The 17024-nt window shown below is 43.7% G+C and overlaps 1 protein-coding gene across 1 annotated transcript in view; it reads right to left on the reverse strand.

The window, feature by feature from the left end:
• Positions 1 to 15813, reverse strand: part of man1a2 (mannosidase, alpha, class 1A, member 2) — an 86852-nt gene extending 71039 nt beyond the window's left edge. Inside the window, exons 1-2 of the mRNA XM_061793089.1 lie at positions 15674 to 15813; positions 9476 to 10003 (exon numbers count right to left, since the gene is read on the reverse strand). Of these exons, the coding sequence (XP_061649073.1) occupies positions 9476 to 9789 (314 nt within the window). The 5' untranslated portion in view covers positions 9790 to 10003; positions 15674 to 15813. The remainder of the gene's footprint in view (positions 1 to 9475; positions 10004 to 15673) is intronic.
• Between the last annotated feature and the right edge of the window lie 1211 nt (positions 15814 to 17024).

Raw genomic sequence — 17024 nt, forward strand, 5'->3', positions numbered from 1 at the left:
CAGCTGCAGGGACAGGACGACTGGTTGCAATCGAAGGACAGATGAACACGGCCAAGTAGAGGGATATCCTGGACGAAAACCTTCTCCAGAGTGCTCAGGACCTCAGACTGGGCCGAAGGTTCACCTTCCAACAAGACAATGAGCACACAGCTAAAATAACGAAGGAGTGGCTTCAGAACAACTCTGTGACTGTTCTTGAATGGCCCAGCCATAGCCCTGACTTAAACCCAATTGAGCATCTCTGGAAAGACGTGAAAATGGCTTTCCACCAACGTTCACCATCTAACCTGACAGAACTGGAGGGGATCTGCAAGGAAGAATGGCAGAGGATACCCAAATCCAGGTGTGAAAAACCTGTTGCATCATTCCCAAAAAAGACTCATGGCTGTATTAGCTCAAAAGGGTGCTTCTACTAAATATTGAGCAAAGGGTCTGAATACTTATGGCTGTGTGATATTTCAGTTTTTCTTTTTTAATAAATCTGCAAAAATTTCAATTCTGTTTTTTTCTGTCAATATGGGGTGCTGTGTGTACATTAACGAAGAAAAAAAAATATTTTAGCAAATGGCTGTACTATAACAATGAGTGACAAATGTAAGGGGGTCTGAATACTTTCCATACCCACTGTATGATCCCTCCTGTACATCACTGCAATTTCTTCTTCAGCACTGTTGAAATTCAAAACTCTGGAGGACGGCGCATGGGCTGCTCGCCATGTAGCCATGACAAGACGTGCACAAACCCGCAAGTTTGGTCTTAATTGCTGAATTGAGCCATTTTTTTTCAAGACCACAAACCACTCTGGATCACCAAAGAGTGCATGAATGGAGCTTAAAGCCACATAATGCAACATCTCAATGTTCACAACTGATCCTGACATATTCTAATAGAACTATTAGTTATACTTTGTTTTTCATGCTTTCAGTCCATCCATGACTATGAATCATTTTGCTATTACTTTTGCTGAAGGCACATCAGAATGTCTAACATTTTCTCTCAGTCATGTGTAGAAAGAGAAATGTCACCAGCTGTTAATGATTCATGTTAATACTGCAATAACCAGAGTCATCTTACGTGTGTGGTATCTGATACCTGTATTTAAGCACCACCTGCTGTTGCATGCTGTCCACGGGGCCAGCAGAGAGAGCAAGTCGTGACTACATCAAATCACAGTGAGCTGATGTGCGAGAGTCCACCTTCTGTCATCGTACCTTAACAGAGGGAAAGAGCTATTCTTGAAAATGTTTTTCTGCCCCGTCAATCACATTGCCAAATGCAGTGTGAAAAGGGCTTAAGACGAATAAAACGTAAAGCATATGTGACCCTCTAGCACAAAGCCGACTAAGTCGCACGAACGTGTTTTGAGCTAGAGGCCATAAAGCACTGAGTATGTGAAAAAGATCAATTTTCAGACGTGATTCAAACACCAGAAAATAAGTAATGACTTCCTAGCTGGAATTAATGTCCATCCATCCATCCATTTTCTAACGCTTATCCGAGGTCAGGTCGCGGGGGCAGAAGCTTTAGCAGGGACGCCCAGACTTCCCCCTCCCACACGCACACACAGTTTTTCAAGAAATACGCATACGCTTAGCTTGCAAACATTATTCCTTGGGAATCAACAAAAACATGAACAACAAACATAACTCCAATAATTACTGCAGTGGTCATTTTTACAGTTGAAAATTTACACTGGCGAGTTTACCAAGCCACCAAGAATAAACAAATAGCTTAACATTTTTTTTCTGCTAAAATTTAACGTCTTGAATTCCTGAAGTCATTTCAGTGGCTGGTGTGGGCTTGCTTTGTGTTGCAGATTTTTTCTAATCGTGGACACAGCTGTGAGACAGCCACTCGAGGTTCATTTTCAATGTCCAGCTTTGACCTGTATTTGGTCTTGATTGAGGCAACTGCAGAAAACCCTATCGCGCACAAGTAGGATGTGGTGAAAGGCAGCACTGTGGCCATGGCTATCCTGCCAAGCAGTGAGTAGCCCTTTTCCACTCCAATCCAAAAGGCAGCCAGTGTCTTGGACTGAAACTGCAGCCTCAAAGCTGAATCAGAAGTGACATCAATAAACTGCTCCTCTTCTGCAGCGCTGAAGTCAGCAGCTGGTCTGGCATTGAAGGGGTCTCGGATCCAGTCATATTTTGCAGGATCCTGCTCTGGGAAGTATCTCTGTAAATGTTTTTGCAGAGCAGAGATATCATTTTTGATGCATGTGGTCACTGTGTTTTGCAGCTTGTTGGCACTGATGAAGGATTTCAGGTTCTCAAAGGAATCTATATTCCCATCTTTCACTCGCTGCTCGCACATCTCTAGTTTTCTAGTAAATGATGTGAGTTTATCTGCCAGGTGTGGAAGGTGTCTGTTGGTACCCTGGATCTGCAGATTTAGTTCATTGAGTTTTTGAAAGATGTCACTGAGGTATGAGAGTTCCATGACAAAGTTGTTGTCTCTAAACTTGTGGGTAAGATCATTACCCTCCTCCTCCAAGAATACTCGGATCTCATCCCGCAGTTCAAACACCCAGGATGAAACTTTACCCCCCTGACAGCCACCGAGACTCGCTGTGGAACAAAACTGCTGTGTGATCAGAGCCCATTTCTTCACAAAGTGCGGCAAAAATCCGGGCTTTGCCGGGTCTTGTTTCAATGTGGTTCACTGTGGAAATGATGTCCGTCATTACATCGCTCAGTTCAGCGCTCAGCTGTTTGGACGCGAGCGCTTCTCTGTGGATAACGCAGTGAGTCCACTGCGCATCAGGAGCAATGTGCTATTTATCTGCTCCTCTTTTACCATAACTTCGTCTTCGCTCAAAACTTCGCAAGCGTCGGGGATTGGTTGTCCCGACTTAAGGTTTAATGGTTGAAAAACACGGTTAGCGAAATCAGTATTAGCGCGCGACCACAAAACTTTGTCAACTTGAACGGCCAGTCAGACAAGTACATCCGCACCTCAGTAAGTTTTATGCGGCAAATTGGGGACTACTGGGAAGCAGTGAGTTAATGAGCGTTTGTTCCATTGCAGGTGCAGGGCGCACGCGCACACGCCCACTGCAGTAACGGTAAAGCGAAACATTGTCAGCGTTAATTGAAGGTCAGGATGCTTAAGTCGTAGGGTCTCAAACAGTGCCTGTTAAATTGCTGATTTGTCCGCCCACAAGGCCAGGTTGATGTCACCTGTCGGGCAGTCATGCAAATTAATTCCACCAGCAACATTGGGGCAGCAGCGCTCTTCGTGCGGTGGTTGGACGGTGGAAGATGAACCGTGTCGAGTTCTCAGAGTCGGTTCAGCGGTGGTGAGGTGGCTTCAGGGGACTCGGCGGTCTCGTCAATGGGGGTGTCGTCACTTGAAGGAGTGCGGTCTGACAGGTAGCCGTCCTCCGAGTGGTCCAACACCAGGCACCGGTCTAAGGACAGTTCCCGAGTTGGTGGTGGTAACGCCTGTTCCACCTGCGCCCACAGCTGAAGATTTTTGCAATCAATTACTGGCCCGAAGCGGGAAAGCAGGTCTTGGCCGATGAGCAGGGGGACGGATTCAATTGGAGATACGTTGACCAGATGGGCTTACGTCATGGGGCCAATTGTCCAGTGGAGCATAGTTAAGGTGTTCAGCTCGGTGTTAATCACTGAAAATGCAAGGATAGTTAGTGCGCAGCGTTGCAGTTGGAGGTCACGGCCACTGGCTTTAGCAATGTCAGCAGCTGATTGACACAGCGTGGGACAAAACAGTGACATCTGCCACGTGGTCAATCAAAGCTTCGCGGACAAGTTCAGGCTCAAGTGTAACGGTTAAATTAGTGTAATTAATTGTTAAATAGAATAGAATCACCCTTTATTGTCATGAACATGCATGCATATACACGAAATTTGTTCTCTGCATTTAACACATCACAGTGAACACATACACATGTTAGTGGAACACACTGGAGCAGGGGGCAGCTGAAGCGCCCGGAGAGCATTTCGGGGTATCAGTGTCTTGCTCAAGGACACCACAGCCGTGAGTCCGGGGGATGCTGGCGGATGGTCCGGTCGGGGTCTTGAACCTAGGTCCCCCACGGTGGCAGGCGATGATCTTAACCATTGGGCCACGGCTGCCCAAACAAATAAATAGCATTCGCAAATTATGGTGTGAGGGTTTATCACATACCTTTAAAGGTGTTCGAGAATGTGCATAGAAGCAGTGATCGAATAGAGCAAAAGTGTTATGCACACAAAATTTATTTGATCAAATTAAAATTGTTGCATGAGAGTTGGCAATTTAATCATTGATTTAAAATAGTTACGAAGGGCACTAGGTGGAGGTAAATCAATCAGCTTGTTAACAACATTTGAAACTAACTTCATCCATCCATCCATCCATTTTCTTTTACCGCTTATCCTCACTAGGGTCGCGGGGTGCTGGAGCCTATCCCAGCTATCTTCGGGTGGGAGGCGGGGTACACCCTGAACCGGTCGCCAGCCAATCGCAGGGCTGACAACCATTCGCACTCACATTCACACCTACGGGCAATTTAGAGTCTTCAATCAACCTACCATGCATGTTTTTGGGATGTGGGAGGAAACCGGAGTCTTCTTTTACTTTCGGCTTGTCCCGTTAGGGGTCGCCACAGCGCGTCATGCTTTTCCATGTAAGCCTATCTCCTACATCCTCCTCTCGAACACCAACTGCCATCATGTCTTCCCTCACGACATCCATCAACCTTCTCTTTTGTCTTCCTCAAGCTCTCTTGCCTGGCAGCTCCATCCTCTACCAATATACTCACTATTTCTCCTCTGGACGTGTCCAAACTATCGAAGTCTGCTCTCTCTAACTTTGTCTCCAAAACATCGAACCTTGGCTGTCCCTCTGATGAGCTCATTACTAATTGTATCCAACCTGGTCACTCTGAGAGCGAACCTCAACATCCTCATTTGCGCCACCTTCAGTTCTGTTTCCTGTTGTCTCTTCAGTGCCACTGTCTCTAATCCGTCCATCATGGCTGGCCTCACCACTGTCTTATAAACTTTGCCCTTATCCTAGCAGAGACTCTTCTGTCACATAACACACCTGACACCTTCCTCCACCCTGTTCGAACCTGCTTGGACCCGTTTCTTCACTTCCTGACCACACTCACCATTGCTCTGGATGGTTGACCCCAAGTATTTAAAGTCCTCCACCCTTGCTATCTCTTCTCCCTGTAGCCTCACTCTTCCCCCACCACACCTCTCATTCATGCACATATATTCTGTCTTCTGCATGCCTCCATCTTTCTAACTGTTCCTCCACCTGCTCCCTGCTTTCCCACTGCAGATCACAATGTCATCTGAAAACATCATGGTCCACGGGGATTCAAGTCTAACCTCATCTGTCAGCCTATCCATCACCACTGCAAACAGGAAGGGGCTCAGGGCTGATCCCTGATGCAGTCCCACCTCCACCTTAAATTCGTCTGTCACATCTGCAGCACACCTCACCGCTGTTCTGCTGCCCTCGTACATGTCCTGTATTATTCTAACATACTTCTCTGCCACTCCAGACTTCCGCATGCAGTACCACAGTTCCTCTCTGGGTACTCTGTTATAGGCTTTCTCTAGATCTACAAAGACACAATGTAGCTCCTTCTGACCTTCTCTGTACTTTTCCATCAACATCCTCAAGGCAAATAATGCATCTGTGGTACTCTTTCTAGGCATGAAACCATACCATTGCTCGCAAATACTTCTGTCCTGAGTCTATTCTCCACTACTCTTTCCCATAACTTCATTGTGTGGCTCATCAAATTTATTCCTCTATAGTTCCCACAGCTCTGCACATCACCTTTGTTCTTAAAAATGGGCACCAGTTCACTTTTCCTCCATTCCTCAGGCATCTTCTCATCTAGGTCCATTTGTTCTACCAGACACTGTTCCACGGTCGCCATTGTTGTTGCTTTGTTCCTTGTTACTGAAAGGAACGTAAAAACGGCTACCGGAAATGGCCAAAAAAATGCAGTGGAAACTTCAACCTGTTGTGTCCTAGCCAATACCAGCCGTAGCGACACCCCCGACTTGGAGGTGAACTGCACTACATTTTCAAAACTGCGCGTGTGGGTTGCGCTCGAGTATAAAGGAAAACTACGCGAGGGACAGCCGCAGTGACGTCAGCATGGTTGCCGTCCGCGCGAGTATAAAGAAGCCTTAAGACAGCCCCAGAACATCCAGAGCCATTTTGGAACACTGGCCAGATCTCATCCACCCTCTTGCCGCTGAGGAGCTTTTTAACCACCTTGGTGACCTCAACCTCAGAAATACGAGAGCCCCAGTCTCTGCTTTCTCATCCGACCGACTCACAACGTTCTGAGTAGGGATGTCCCGATACAGGTTTTTCAGGCCCTATCCGATACCAACATTCCATCCTTGAGTATTGGTCGATACCAATATTGATCCAATTTCAGCAATAATTATACATACTTTTACTTATTTTGTACAACCCTAATTCCAATGAAGTTGGGACGTTCTGTTAAACATAAATGAAAACAGAATACAATGATTTGCAAATCATGTTCAACCTATATTTAATTGAATACACTACAAAGACAAGATATTTAATGTTCAAACTTATAAACTTTATTGTTTTTAGCAAATAATCATTAACTTCGTTCCAAAAAAGCTGGGACAGGTGGCAAAAAAGACTGAGAAAGTTGAGGAATGCTCATCAAAGACCTGTTTGGAACATCCCACAGGTGAACAGGCTAATTGGGAACAGGTGGGTGCTATGATTGGTTATAAAAGGAGCTTCCCTGAATTGCTCAGTCATTCACAAACAAAGATGGGGCGAGGTTCACCTCTTTGTCAACAAGTGCGTGAGAAAATATTCTAACAGTTTAAGGACGATGTTCATCAACGTACAATTGCAGGGAATTTAATCATCTACAGTCCATAATATCATCAAAAGGTTCAGAGAATCTGGAGAAATAACTCCATGTAAGCGGTAAGGCCGAAAGCCAACATTGAATGCCCGTGACCTTCGATCCCTCAGGCGGCACTGCATCAAAAATCAATGACAATGTGTAAAGGATATCACCACATGGGCTCAGGAACACTTCATAAAACCAATGTCAGTAAATACAGTTCGGCGCTACATCCGTAAGTGCAACTTGAAAGTCTACTATTCAAAGCAAAAGCCATTTATCGACAACACCCAGAAACGCTCTGGGCCCGAGCTCATCTAGGATGGACTGATGCAAAGTGGAAGTGTTCTGTGGTCTGACGAGTCCACATTTCAAATTGTTTTTGGAAATTGTGGACGTCATGTCCTCCGGACCAAAGAGGAAAAGAACCATCCGGACTGTTATGGAAGGAAAGTTCAAAAGCCAGCATCTGTTATGGTATGGGGCTGTGTTAGTGCCAATGGCATGGGTACCTTACACATCTGTGAAGGCACCATTAATGCTGAAAGGTACATACAGGTTTTGGAGAAACATATGCTGCCATCCAAGCAATGTCTTTTTCATGGACGCCCCTGCTTATTACAGCAAGACAATGCTAAACCACATTCTGCACGTGTTACAACAGCATGGCTTCGTAGTAAAAGAGTGTGGGTACTTGACTGGCCTGCTTGCAGTCCAGACCTGTCTCCCATTGAAAATGTGTGTCGCATTATGAAGCGTAAAATACGACAACGGAGAACAGGTGAAGCTGTACATCAAGCAAGAATGGGAAAGAATTCCACCTACAAAGCTTCAACAATTCGTGTCCTCAGTTCACAAACGTTTATTGAATGTTGTTCAAAGAAACGGTGATGTAGCACAGTGGTAAACATGACCCTGTCCCAGCTTTTTTAGTTCATGATTATTTGCTAAAAAAACAAAGCTTATCAGTTTGAATATTAAATACCTTGTCTGTGTAGTGTATTCAATTAAATATAGGTTGAACATGATTTGCAAATCATTGTATTCTGTTTTTATTTATGTTTAACACAACGTCCCAAATTCATTGGAATTGGGGTTTTAGTGTGGAATGTTTCTGAGCCGTTTCTCCTCACTCGGGTCGCGGGCGTGCTGGAGCTTATCCCAGCTGTCATCGGCAGCAGGCGGGCTACACCCTGAACTGGTTGCCACCCAATCGCAGGGCACATATAAACAAACAACCATTCCCACTCACAATCACACCTATGGGCAATTTAGAGTTGTCAATTAACCTACCACACATGTTTTTGGGATGTGGGAGGAAACCGGAGTGCCCGGAGAAAACCCACGCAGGCACGGGAGAACATGCAAACTCCACACAGGCGGGCTGGGGATTGAACCCCTGTCCTAAGAACTGTGAGGCAGACGCTCTAACCAGTCGTGCTTCCACTCATGGGTTATTTAAAGTTTAACCTTAAACATGATTTATATACTACAAATGGATAATCTAATTAGAAAATCCTGAAAAATAACCAATAAAACCAAACAAAAAATATTTAAATTGCAACATAACCACTGTTTAACTTAAACATTGTATTAAACATTGGATATTGTAGAAAATGAATAGATTGAAGAAAAATGAGAAGACCATGAAAAATAACCAGTAAATAATAGATACAAATTATACTGTATGGTGGGAACAGCATTTGGTTTCTCCACATGTGCGGCAATACACTTTTGCAGTTTTTTATGCATCTGGGGTATAGTTTTATTGAAAATGCTGTGGTGGCTCGGAATCATGAAGTGAGGCTCAAGGTGCTTGTACTGCACCTGTTTGCGTGTACCTTAATGGGAGCACAGTACCTGCTGTGTGCGTGACTTGACCTCTGAGGGCCAGTGTGGTGCACGCAATCAGTTGTGTTATTTGCAGTAACGAAGGAAGTAGAAGAAAGTCACGATTGAATATTGTTAATATAACTCATTTTTCACTAAGTTGGAAGCATATACGTCTTGGAGTATTGTTATATTTCCTTTTTATATGTGATTATACAGCGTTTGTGTACCAATACTCTTTATTTTGACACAGATACGCAGCGGACGGTCGATGCAAATTTTCGGTAGCTCGTCAATGATGTTTCTCTTTGTGCGTTTGCTTAGAGCTGGTGATTTTTTGTGAACAAAAAAAAGAAAAAGAAAAAAACATCTGTGATGTATTTGAACATACAATGTGTGTAATTCCTTTGGTATGTGTGCTTAGTTTTAGAATTTAACTTCAACTGGAGTGTCAATAAATGACTTTAAGCTGGTAACATTCACTATTACTCCTTACTATTTTGTTAGCACCTTAGCACACTCTGTTGTTGTGATCACTTGGGCACACATGGCACACATGCCATGGCCACACGGCATTGCAGTATAGAAGTGCTGGAGCGGAGTCTGCATTGGACAGCTTGTATAAGAGCGCTTATATCAGAGATTTTAGATCCCGTCCAATATTATTTTTTTGCCAATATCGTACCGATATTTGATATCAAATATCAGATCAGGACACCCCTAGTTCTGAGTGGAGGCAACAATACAAGATTTAAAAATAAATCAATTTACCTGTGTCTGTGCTCGTCATGTCCTCCCTGACCGTGTATGATCACCTGTCCCGAAGCATGCTTGCCCTCTTTGGGCGAGTCAATGTGCGGGATGAGCACATCCTCCAAGCCCAGGTCAAAGCGCTTGTGCTTGGAGTTGTCAGGCAGGAAAAAGAAGGCCCCGAAGCACAGGGTGATGAAGGCACTGAGGATGAGCAGCAGGATGAATTTCTCAGAGAGCCTCAAGGTGGCGCGGTGGTGCGAGAAGGAGGAGGCGCCGGGCGACAGCGTTGGTATACGACGCCCAGAGAGCGGTAAAAGGGTCGGCGTGGTCATGATGAGGGCTACTGAGGGGCTATAATGCAGTAGGGCAGGAGGGAATGAGGTGGGAGGGAGTCCAGTGGCGGCCTCAAGAGCGCCGTGGGTGTCGTTTGTTGCAGCTGCTTGACTTTATTATCTCATGCCTGTGATCCCAAGTCCGAACAACAAAAGAGGAAGAGGTCCCTTCGTGAAGGACTGTGTGGTGAGCAGATTGAGAGTCATCACCAGTCTGTAAGAAAAAAATTCAATATTAAACATAAATAATCCATCCATCCATCCGTTTTCCGTAACGCTTATCATCACTAGGGTCACGCCCGTGAGCCGATCCCAGCTGACACGAGGCGCAAGGCGGGGTACACCCTGAACTGGTCGCCAGCCAATCGCAGGGCAGACACAGACAAATAACCATTCGCTCTCACAATCACACCTACGGACAATTTAGAGTCTTCAATTATCCTACCGTACATGTTTCTGGAATGTGGGAGGAAACCGGAGTACCCGGAGAAAACAAACTGACATTAATAAAGCACAAAAAAAATAATTTTACAGTAATTAATATAAAATTTGAGAATATTTTGTTATTTTTACAATCCAATAAATGTTATGAGAACATTTGGTAATCCATCCATCCATTTTCTGAGCCGCTTCTCCTCACTAGGGTCGCGGGCGTGCTGGAGCCTATCCCAGCTGTCATCGGGCAGGAGGCGGGGTACACCCTGAACTGGTTGCCAGCCAATCGCAGGGCACATAGGAACAAACAACCATTCGCACTCACAGTCATGCCTACGGGGCAATTTAGAGTCTCCAATTCATGCATGTTTTTGGGATGTGGGAGGAAACCGGAGTACCCGGAGAAAACCCACGCAGGCACGGGAAGAACATGCAAACTCCACACAGGCGGGGCCGGGGATTGAACCCGGGTCCTCAGAACTGTGAGGCTGACGCTCTAACCAGTCGGCCGCCCGCCGCAACATTTGGTAATTTCACAAAAATTGTAAACTGTAATATTATGATTGGAATTTTACAAGAACTGTTGGAATATGAAACTGTAATATGATTTAAATTTCACAAGAACTGTCGGAATATTACAGCAAAAAGTCAGAATTTTACAAACGTTAATAGGTGTAAACCTACGTTAAGTTTAGGACAATCGGCATTTGTCAAAATGAGAAAAAGCAGTTCCTCCTTGCTCGGGTGGATGGGGAAGGAGACCGTTTTAAAGCATCCGTCGGAACTTTAAACAGTCTTTTTTTTTTTTTAAACACAACATATCACCACAAAGCCAACAAAGATGACAATGACGGTGTTGAGGCTTCCTTCCTGTGACACCAACCATGAAGAAAACAACACTTTAGCAAGTTCGGCTTCAAACAATGTCATCAACTCGAGTTATGCTTGTTAAAATAGCATACGCAGAAAGGCAGTTATCCCATGTTGGTCACGTGACGTTCCACATAAAGTGGATTGAGGATATTGTCGAAATACGCTGTGGTTTATGTTTCACAAACAACGAAAGAGTCAATCAACATTTTCATGAAATTCTGACTTTTTCCAAGCACTTTTTATCAAAGTACCGTAATTTCTCATGTGTAATGTGCATTTTTCCCCAAAAAAATTGTCAAAGGTATCGGGGGAAAAGAAAATTTTAAAAAACTCACATTTTATAAATGCCACCATCTAGAGGTTATGAAAAAGCTGTACACTTTCATTCGAATATGCCACCGCCACCTAGTGGTTATGAGAAAGGTGTCCAGTTTCATTCTAATATGCCACCACCACCTAGAGGCTATGGAAAAGGTGTAGCCTACACTTTCATTCCAATATGACAGGGGTACGTATGATTGCATACATGTACAGTTGTGCTCATAAGTTTACATACCCTGGCAGAATTTGTGAAATATTGTGTGTTTTTCCAAATACGACTGATGACTGAACAACAATTCTTTATGGTTATGTTTTGTTTAATGATAATGCTTTTCTGAAATGCTTGACAGTTTAGTTTTAATCCCATTAAAATAAAATTGTGTTGAAAGAATTGTACCCATTTTACAAATTCTACCTGGGTAATCAAACATATGATGAGCACAACTGTGTTTTTCTCATTTACGAAATAAAAGTATGGCTGTTTGTTTCAAAATAAGAGCAAGTAGATAAAATGAAAGTATTACAAATTCAAAAAAAGTGTTTAACTTCAAAATAATTATTTGAAAAAAACTAACAAAATAGAGATCATGTTTTGATCATATGGGTAGAAGCAAAATCATACATTGTACAAATGCATTATACATAGGTTGAAGGGTTTTCCAGAATTTTGAGGTCCACTTTGGGGGTGCGTATTATACATGGGTGCACATTATACACGAGAAATTACGGTAATAACTATTCTCTTAACAATATGGCTATTCTCCTCGCAATTTTTTCAGATTTGTTTTTCTTCATATTGAAATGACTTGCATCTCTGAGTTAATGATAATGACAATCAACATTTTAACTTTCAAATTAATCTGTCAGCTCATAATCCTCTTTATAGCGGCATTTCTTGTGTAACCACTTCAGGGCTCCAGACTAACTTTTTTTTTTGTTTTTTTTTTACTAGGTCCGCAGTGGCCCTGAACTAGAAATTTCAGGAGCACAAGCAAACAATTACTGTAAATCAACTTGCAAAGTAAATATTCACATTTGTTCATATTGTCACTGCATTACTGATAATATCCTGGCATAAATCCCGAAAGCAGAGTTTCCTTCCTTTTTTTTTTCTCCACCAAAACCGATCGCTCACAACACAAGCCAGACTCATTATCATGAATTGTCCCCTCTGGCAGACCAGGTTTACTGGGGCGAAAGTAACTATTGATAGTCCTCTTTGCCATTCTTACACCAAACAAAAATATAAATGCAACACTTTTGTTTTTGCTCCCATTTTTTGTGAGCTGGACTCCAAGATGTACAACTTTTTCTTCATACACAAAAGGCCATTCCCCTCAAATATTGTTCTCAAATCTGTATAAAGCTGTGTTAGCATTTCTCCTTTGTCGAGATAATCCATTGCACCTCACAGGTGTGGCATATCGAGATGCTGATTAGACAGCATGATTATTGCACAGGTGTGCCATAGGCTTCATTGGAGTACAGAGGAGCCTCTTAAAGAAGTTACACGTCTGTGAGAGCCAGAAATCTTGCTTATTTGTAGGTGACCAAATACTTATTTTCCACCATAATTTGCAAATAAAGAAATTAAAATCAGACAATGTCATTTTCTGGATTTCTTTTTCTCATTTTGTCTCTCAAAGGTGAGAGTGGGAGAACTTGCTGGTGGCTGACTAAATACTTTTTTGCCCCACTGTATTCCAAAGCTAATTTGAGTTTAGTTTTCTTATTTAAAAAAATTAATTAAAAAAAAGAAATCGACAAAATATGCCATAATGACAATGTAAAAACATATTTTTACATTTGTGTAAATTTATTTTAAAAAAAAATGTCAACATTCAAACATAATAGGTACATAAGTATTCACACCCTTTGCTATGACAATTAAACTTAAGCTCAGGCGCATCTGATTTCCACTGATCATCCTTGCGATGCTTCTACAACTTGAATGGTGGTCGACCTGTGGTAAATTCAGTAGACTGAACAACATTTGGAATGGCACACACATGTCTATACAAGGTCTCAATGTTGGCAGTGCATATCAGAGTAGAAACCAAGCAATGAAGTCTATGGAATGATCTGTCTTTTGCTCATTCAAAACACTCTCAAATGTGTCAGAATTACTCGCCAAATTGAGGTGTTTTTGATAGATTTAAAGCGTTATTGATACAGTACCCTTCCCTGAGCTGTCACCTTATCGTGGTTGAGGGGTTTGTGTGTCCCAGTGATCCTAGGAGCCAGGTTGTCTGGGGCGTTAAAAGCCCCTGGCAGGGTCACCCATGGCAAACAGGTCCTAGGTGAGGGACCAGACAAAGCCAGGCTAAAAGGGCACTATGATGAATAAAATAAATGGATCTAGGTTTCCCTTGCCCGGACGTGGGTCACCAGGGACCCCTTCAGGAGCCAGGCCTGGAGGTGGAGCTCGAAGGCAAGCGCCTGGTGGCTGGGCGTGCACCCATGGGGCCCAGTCGGGCACAGCTCCAAAGGGTAACATACCATAATTTCTCGTGTATAATGCGCATCCATGTATAATACGCAACCCCAAAGTTGACCTCAAAATTCTGGAAAACCCTTTTACTTATGTATAATCTATTTTTTACAATGATTTTGCTTGTCAACCGATCACCAACTGGTGGTGTGTTGGCTCCGATGGTGGGGGAAGATGCCGGTCCAACCTGGCAGGGCCAAACGTATTATGAGGGTCTGCCAAATTATTTAAGCATATTGTAACGGCAGGACTCTTTAGTGATATACGACTGAGTGTTTATCTCAAGTCAAAAGTCGTGGGTGAAAGAGCATCACATGGAGAGAGAATAACGATTCCAACTCCCCATTACAACATATCCCTCTGCCAATACATTGCAGTAGCCCCAAAAATGAAATGAAATAGGTCCACTCCAAACAAATAGATATCAATACAAAAATAAATCTGACATACTTCCATCTCTTCAAATGAAATGTCCACATTTCAAATGAAAACATTACAGAGGAGAATTATCCAATTTCTAATGTTGTATATAAAACATATGATAATATAGTAAATACCGTTCAATTATTGAACAGACAGTTTTGTTATTGTGAGCATTTAATATTACGGTTTTGGAGGTAGATTACATGAACATTGCATAGACGGGGATAGAAGTGCACGGTAATAAATGATTTGAAGCTGTCTTTTTCACAAAAAAACGTGTGGGAAATCGGACAGAAACTACTAAAACCTACTGAGAAGGACTCAGCAAGAGCGACGTTTATCAGTAATCCTGCTTTCGCCTCTTAGCCCCACCTGTACCGTGAACCTTGCTGCAATACGGTCTTCTTACAATAGTATGAGCTTCCTCACAATATCGCAACAATTATCGTACCATGAGATTAACACCGTAATAAAATCGAACCATGAGATAGATATCGTTACATCCCTATTAATAAGCACCGCCAAATGTTGTGTATTCCTCTCCATTTCTCTTTGTTGCCTTTTTAAAAAAAATCTAGCTTCAGCTAATTTGAATACAATTAACTAATATACTTAATAAATACCATGAATGAATCACTCAGTATGTGTGCGAGTGAATGTGCGTGTGTCCAGTAAATGGCCCCTCTTTCACCCCCCCAACAGTAAAATTGGTGTAGAACCGCCCCTGGAGGACAAGCGATAACAAGAGTGGGCGGATGGATGTTTTTCAAAGGCTATTTTGAACCCCCAAAAATACGAATTGTTCTGAACTTGTATGAAAGTAGTTTGCGAAAATACGCGTCCCGGCATGCCAGCAGTTGAGATCCACTGCCTCGAATCTACTACACGACAACGACAAACTCTTCCAACTTCCTATGGAATTTCGGTACTTATTTTTGTACTGCATCGCCACCGCACATTCCGGCGGAGAGACAAATAAATAGCGCAACAAAGGCATCTGTTTTTTTTTTCAGGGGATACGCGCAAAAACGCCTTTGGTGGCCGTTCGAGTTTGAAACGCGCATCGTGACCGAGCATGCAAAGCAGACGTCCGGTGAATGGATGGTTGGGTTCATCACCATGGGGCGAATGGCTACTTTTCAAACCCCCCCCCCCCCCCTTCGAGACACGTCTAACCACACCGCGTATTTCAACAAAGCTCCGTCCTGGCAAATGGCGTTTGCTCGTGTGACGTCTCCCGACGAGAACTTGAGCCGTTGTCATTGTGGCTGAGGCGATTAGCGGACTAGCTAGCTGCCCTGCTAGCGGCTAACACTCGGTTATTCGAAGCGTCTGACTTACCGGGCAACATTGAGGGAGAGGCCCGAGCCGACGTCAATAATAAGTCCACGCGCACGTTTCGCGTGCTGACATGATGGCTTCGCAGAGTCGAAGGCGTTGCTGTCCTCCGCCGAAGGGCTCCGCGCGCAGACCGATGGGCTGGTTCCGTTAGCTAGGTTACGAGGCTGCTAATGCTAGTCCGCCTGGTGAGCCGCCGACAGAGGCGGGCGCTCTTCAGTCGCCGTCTTGCCGCATCACCGCCGCTCTCATTTTCTCGGGGAACATCGGACGTGCCGCCTTCCGATTCCCAGGCCGCCCGGAAAACGCGGATGACGTACCGGTGCTCTCATCGTACGACTAAAACAAAACCATACTAATAATCGGGCTGTGATGACACGTCGCGATCCGAGGGGAAGCCGCCGTCTATCGGGAGTGAGCGATCGTCTCGAAGCTTCCCAGCGACTGCTGCCGCTACGCGATCGAGCAATTCGCCCAGTCTGGCCGGATAAGGAACCGTGTGACAATTTCCATAGGGATCATTTGCATCAAAAGAAAAATACAACAGAAAACACGACCGAATGACAATTGCGTTTCCGGGAAGCATACGTTGTTTTGGCATCCCATCATTTCTCTGATCCTTCCACCGTGACAACACTTCTTATACGAAATATCAGTATGACGGAAATCCAAAATTAACAGAAATCATTTATAATATCTTAATAATAATCACGATCTTGCCAAATTGATTGGACTCCATATTGGCTGCATCCAGACTCTCCACCCTGCACTGTCAATGTTTACTTGCGTTCGATAAAACATGAAACTTTGTGCGTGATGAGTGACTTACGTTATTACTCCCTCTGCTTATGTTTTAAATGATTCTGATGTTTATTGAAAAATGCAGCCACACAGCAAAGTGTTGTAGGGGACAGACAGAGGGACAGAACGGACAAGGGGACTAGGGGGCCGAACCACAGCAGAACAGTTGTTAGACAGTCTCGATATTTGACCACAAGTAACTTACAACACTCAACCCACGCAGGCACGGGGAGAACATGCGAACTCCACACAGGTGAGGCCGGATTTGAACCTGGGTCCTCAGAACTGTGAGGCAGATGTGTGCTAACCAGTCGTACACCCATTCTTTAAAAAAAAAAAAACGCCACTTGTGTGCTGCATGTAGCATTTTTGTTGTTGTTATTTTTAAATTGGTGTAAATTTGGAAAAGACAATATTAAAAAAAAAAAGTTCTGAGGTTTTATTGTAGAGTTCGTGGAGAGAACCTAGCAGGCACAACGACGTTGAGATGATTTAACCCCCCCAAAAAAACATGGCTGACAAAAGAACGAAAACATAAGTTTCACAGCAAATG

The sequence above is a fragment of the Phyllopteryx taeniolatus genome, chromosome 12, assembly GCF_024500385.1.
Source record: "Phyllopteryx taeniolatus isolate TA_2022b chromosome 12, UOR_Ptae_1.2, whole genome shotgun sequence".
Taxonomy (NCBI): domain Eukaryota; kingdom Metazoa; phylum Chordata; class Actinopteri; order Syngnathiformes; family Syngnathidae; genus Phyllopteryx; species Phyllopteryx taeniolatus.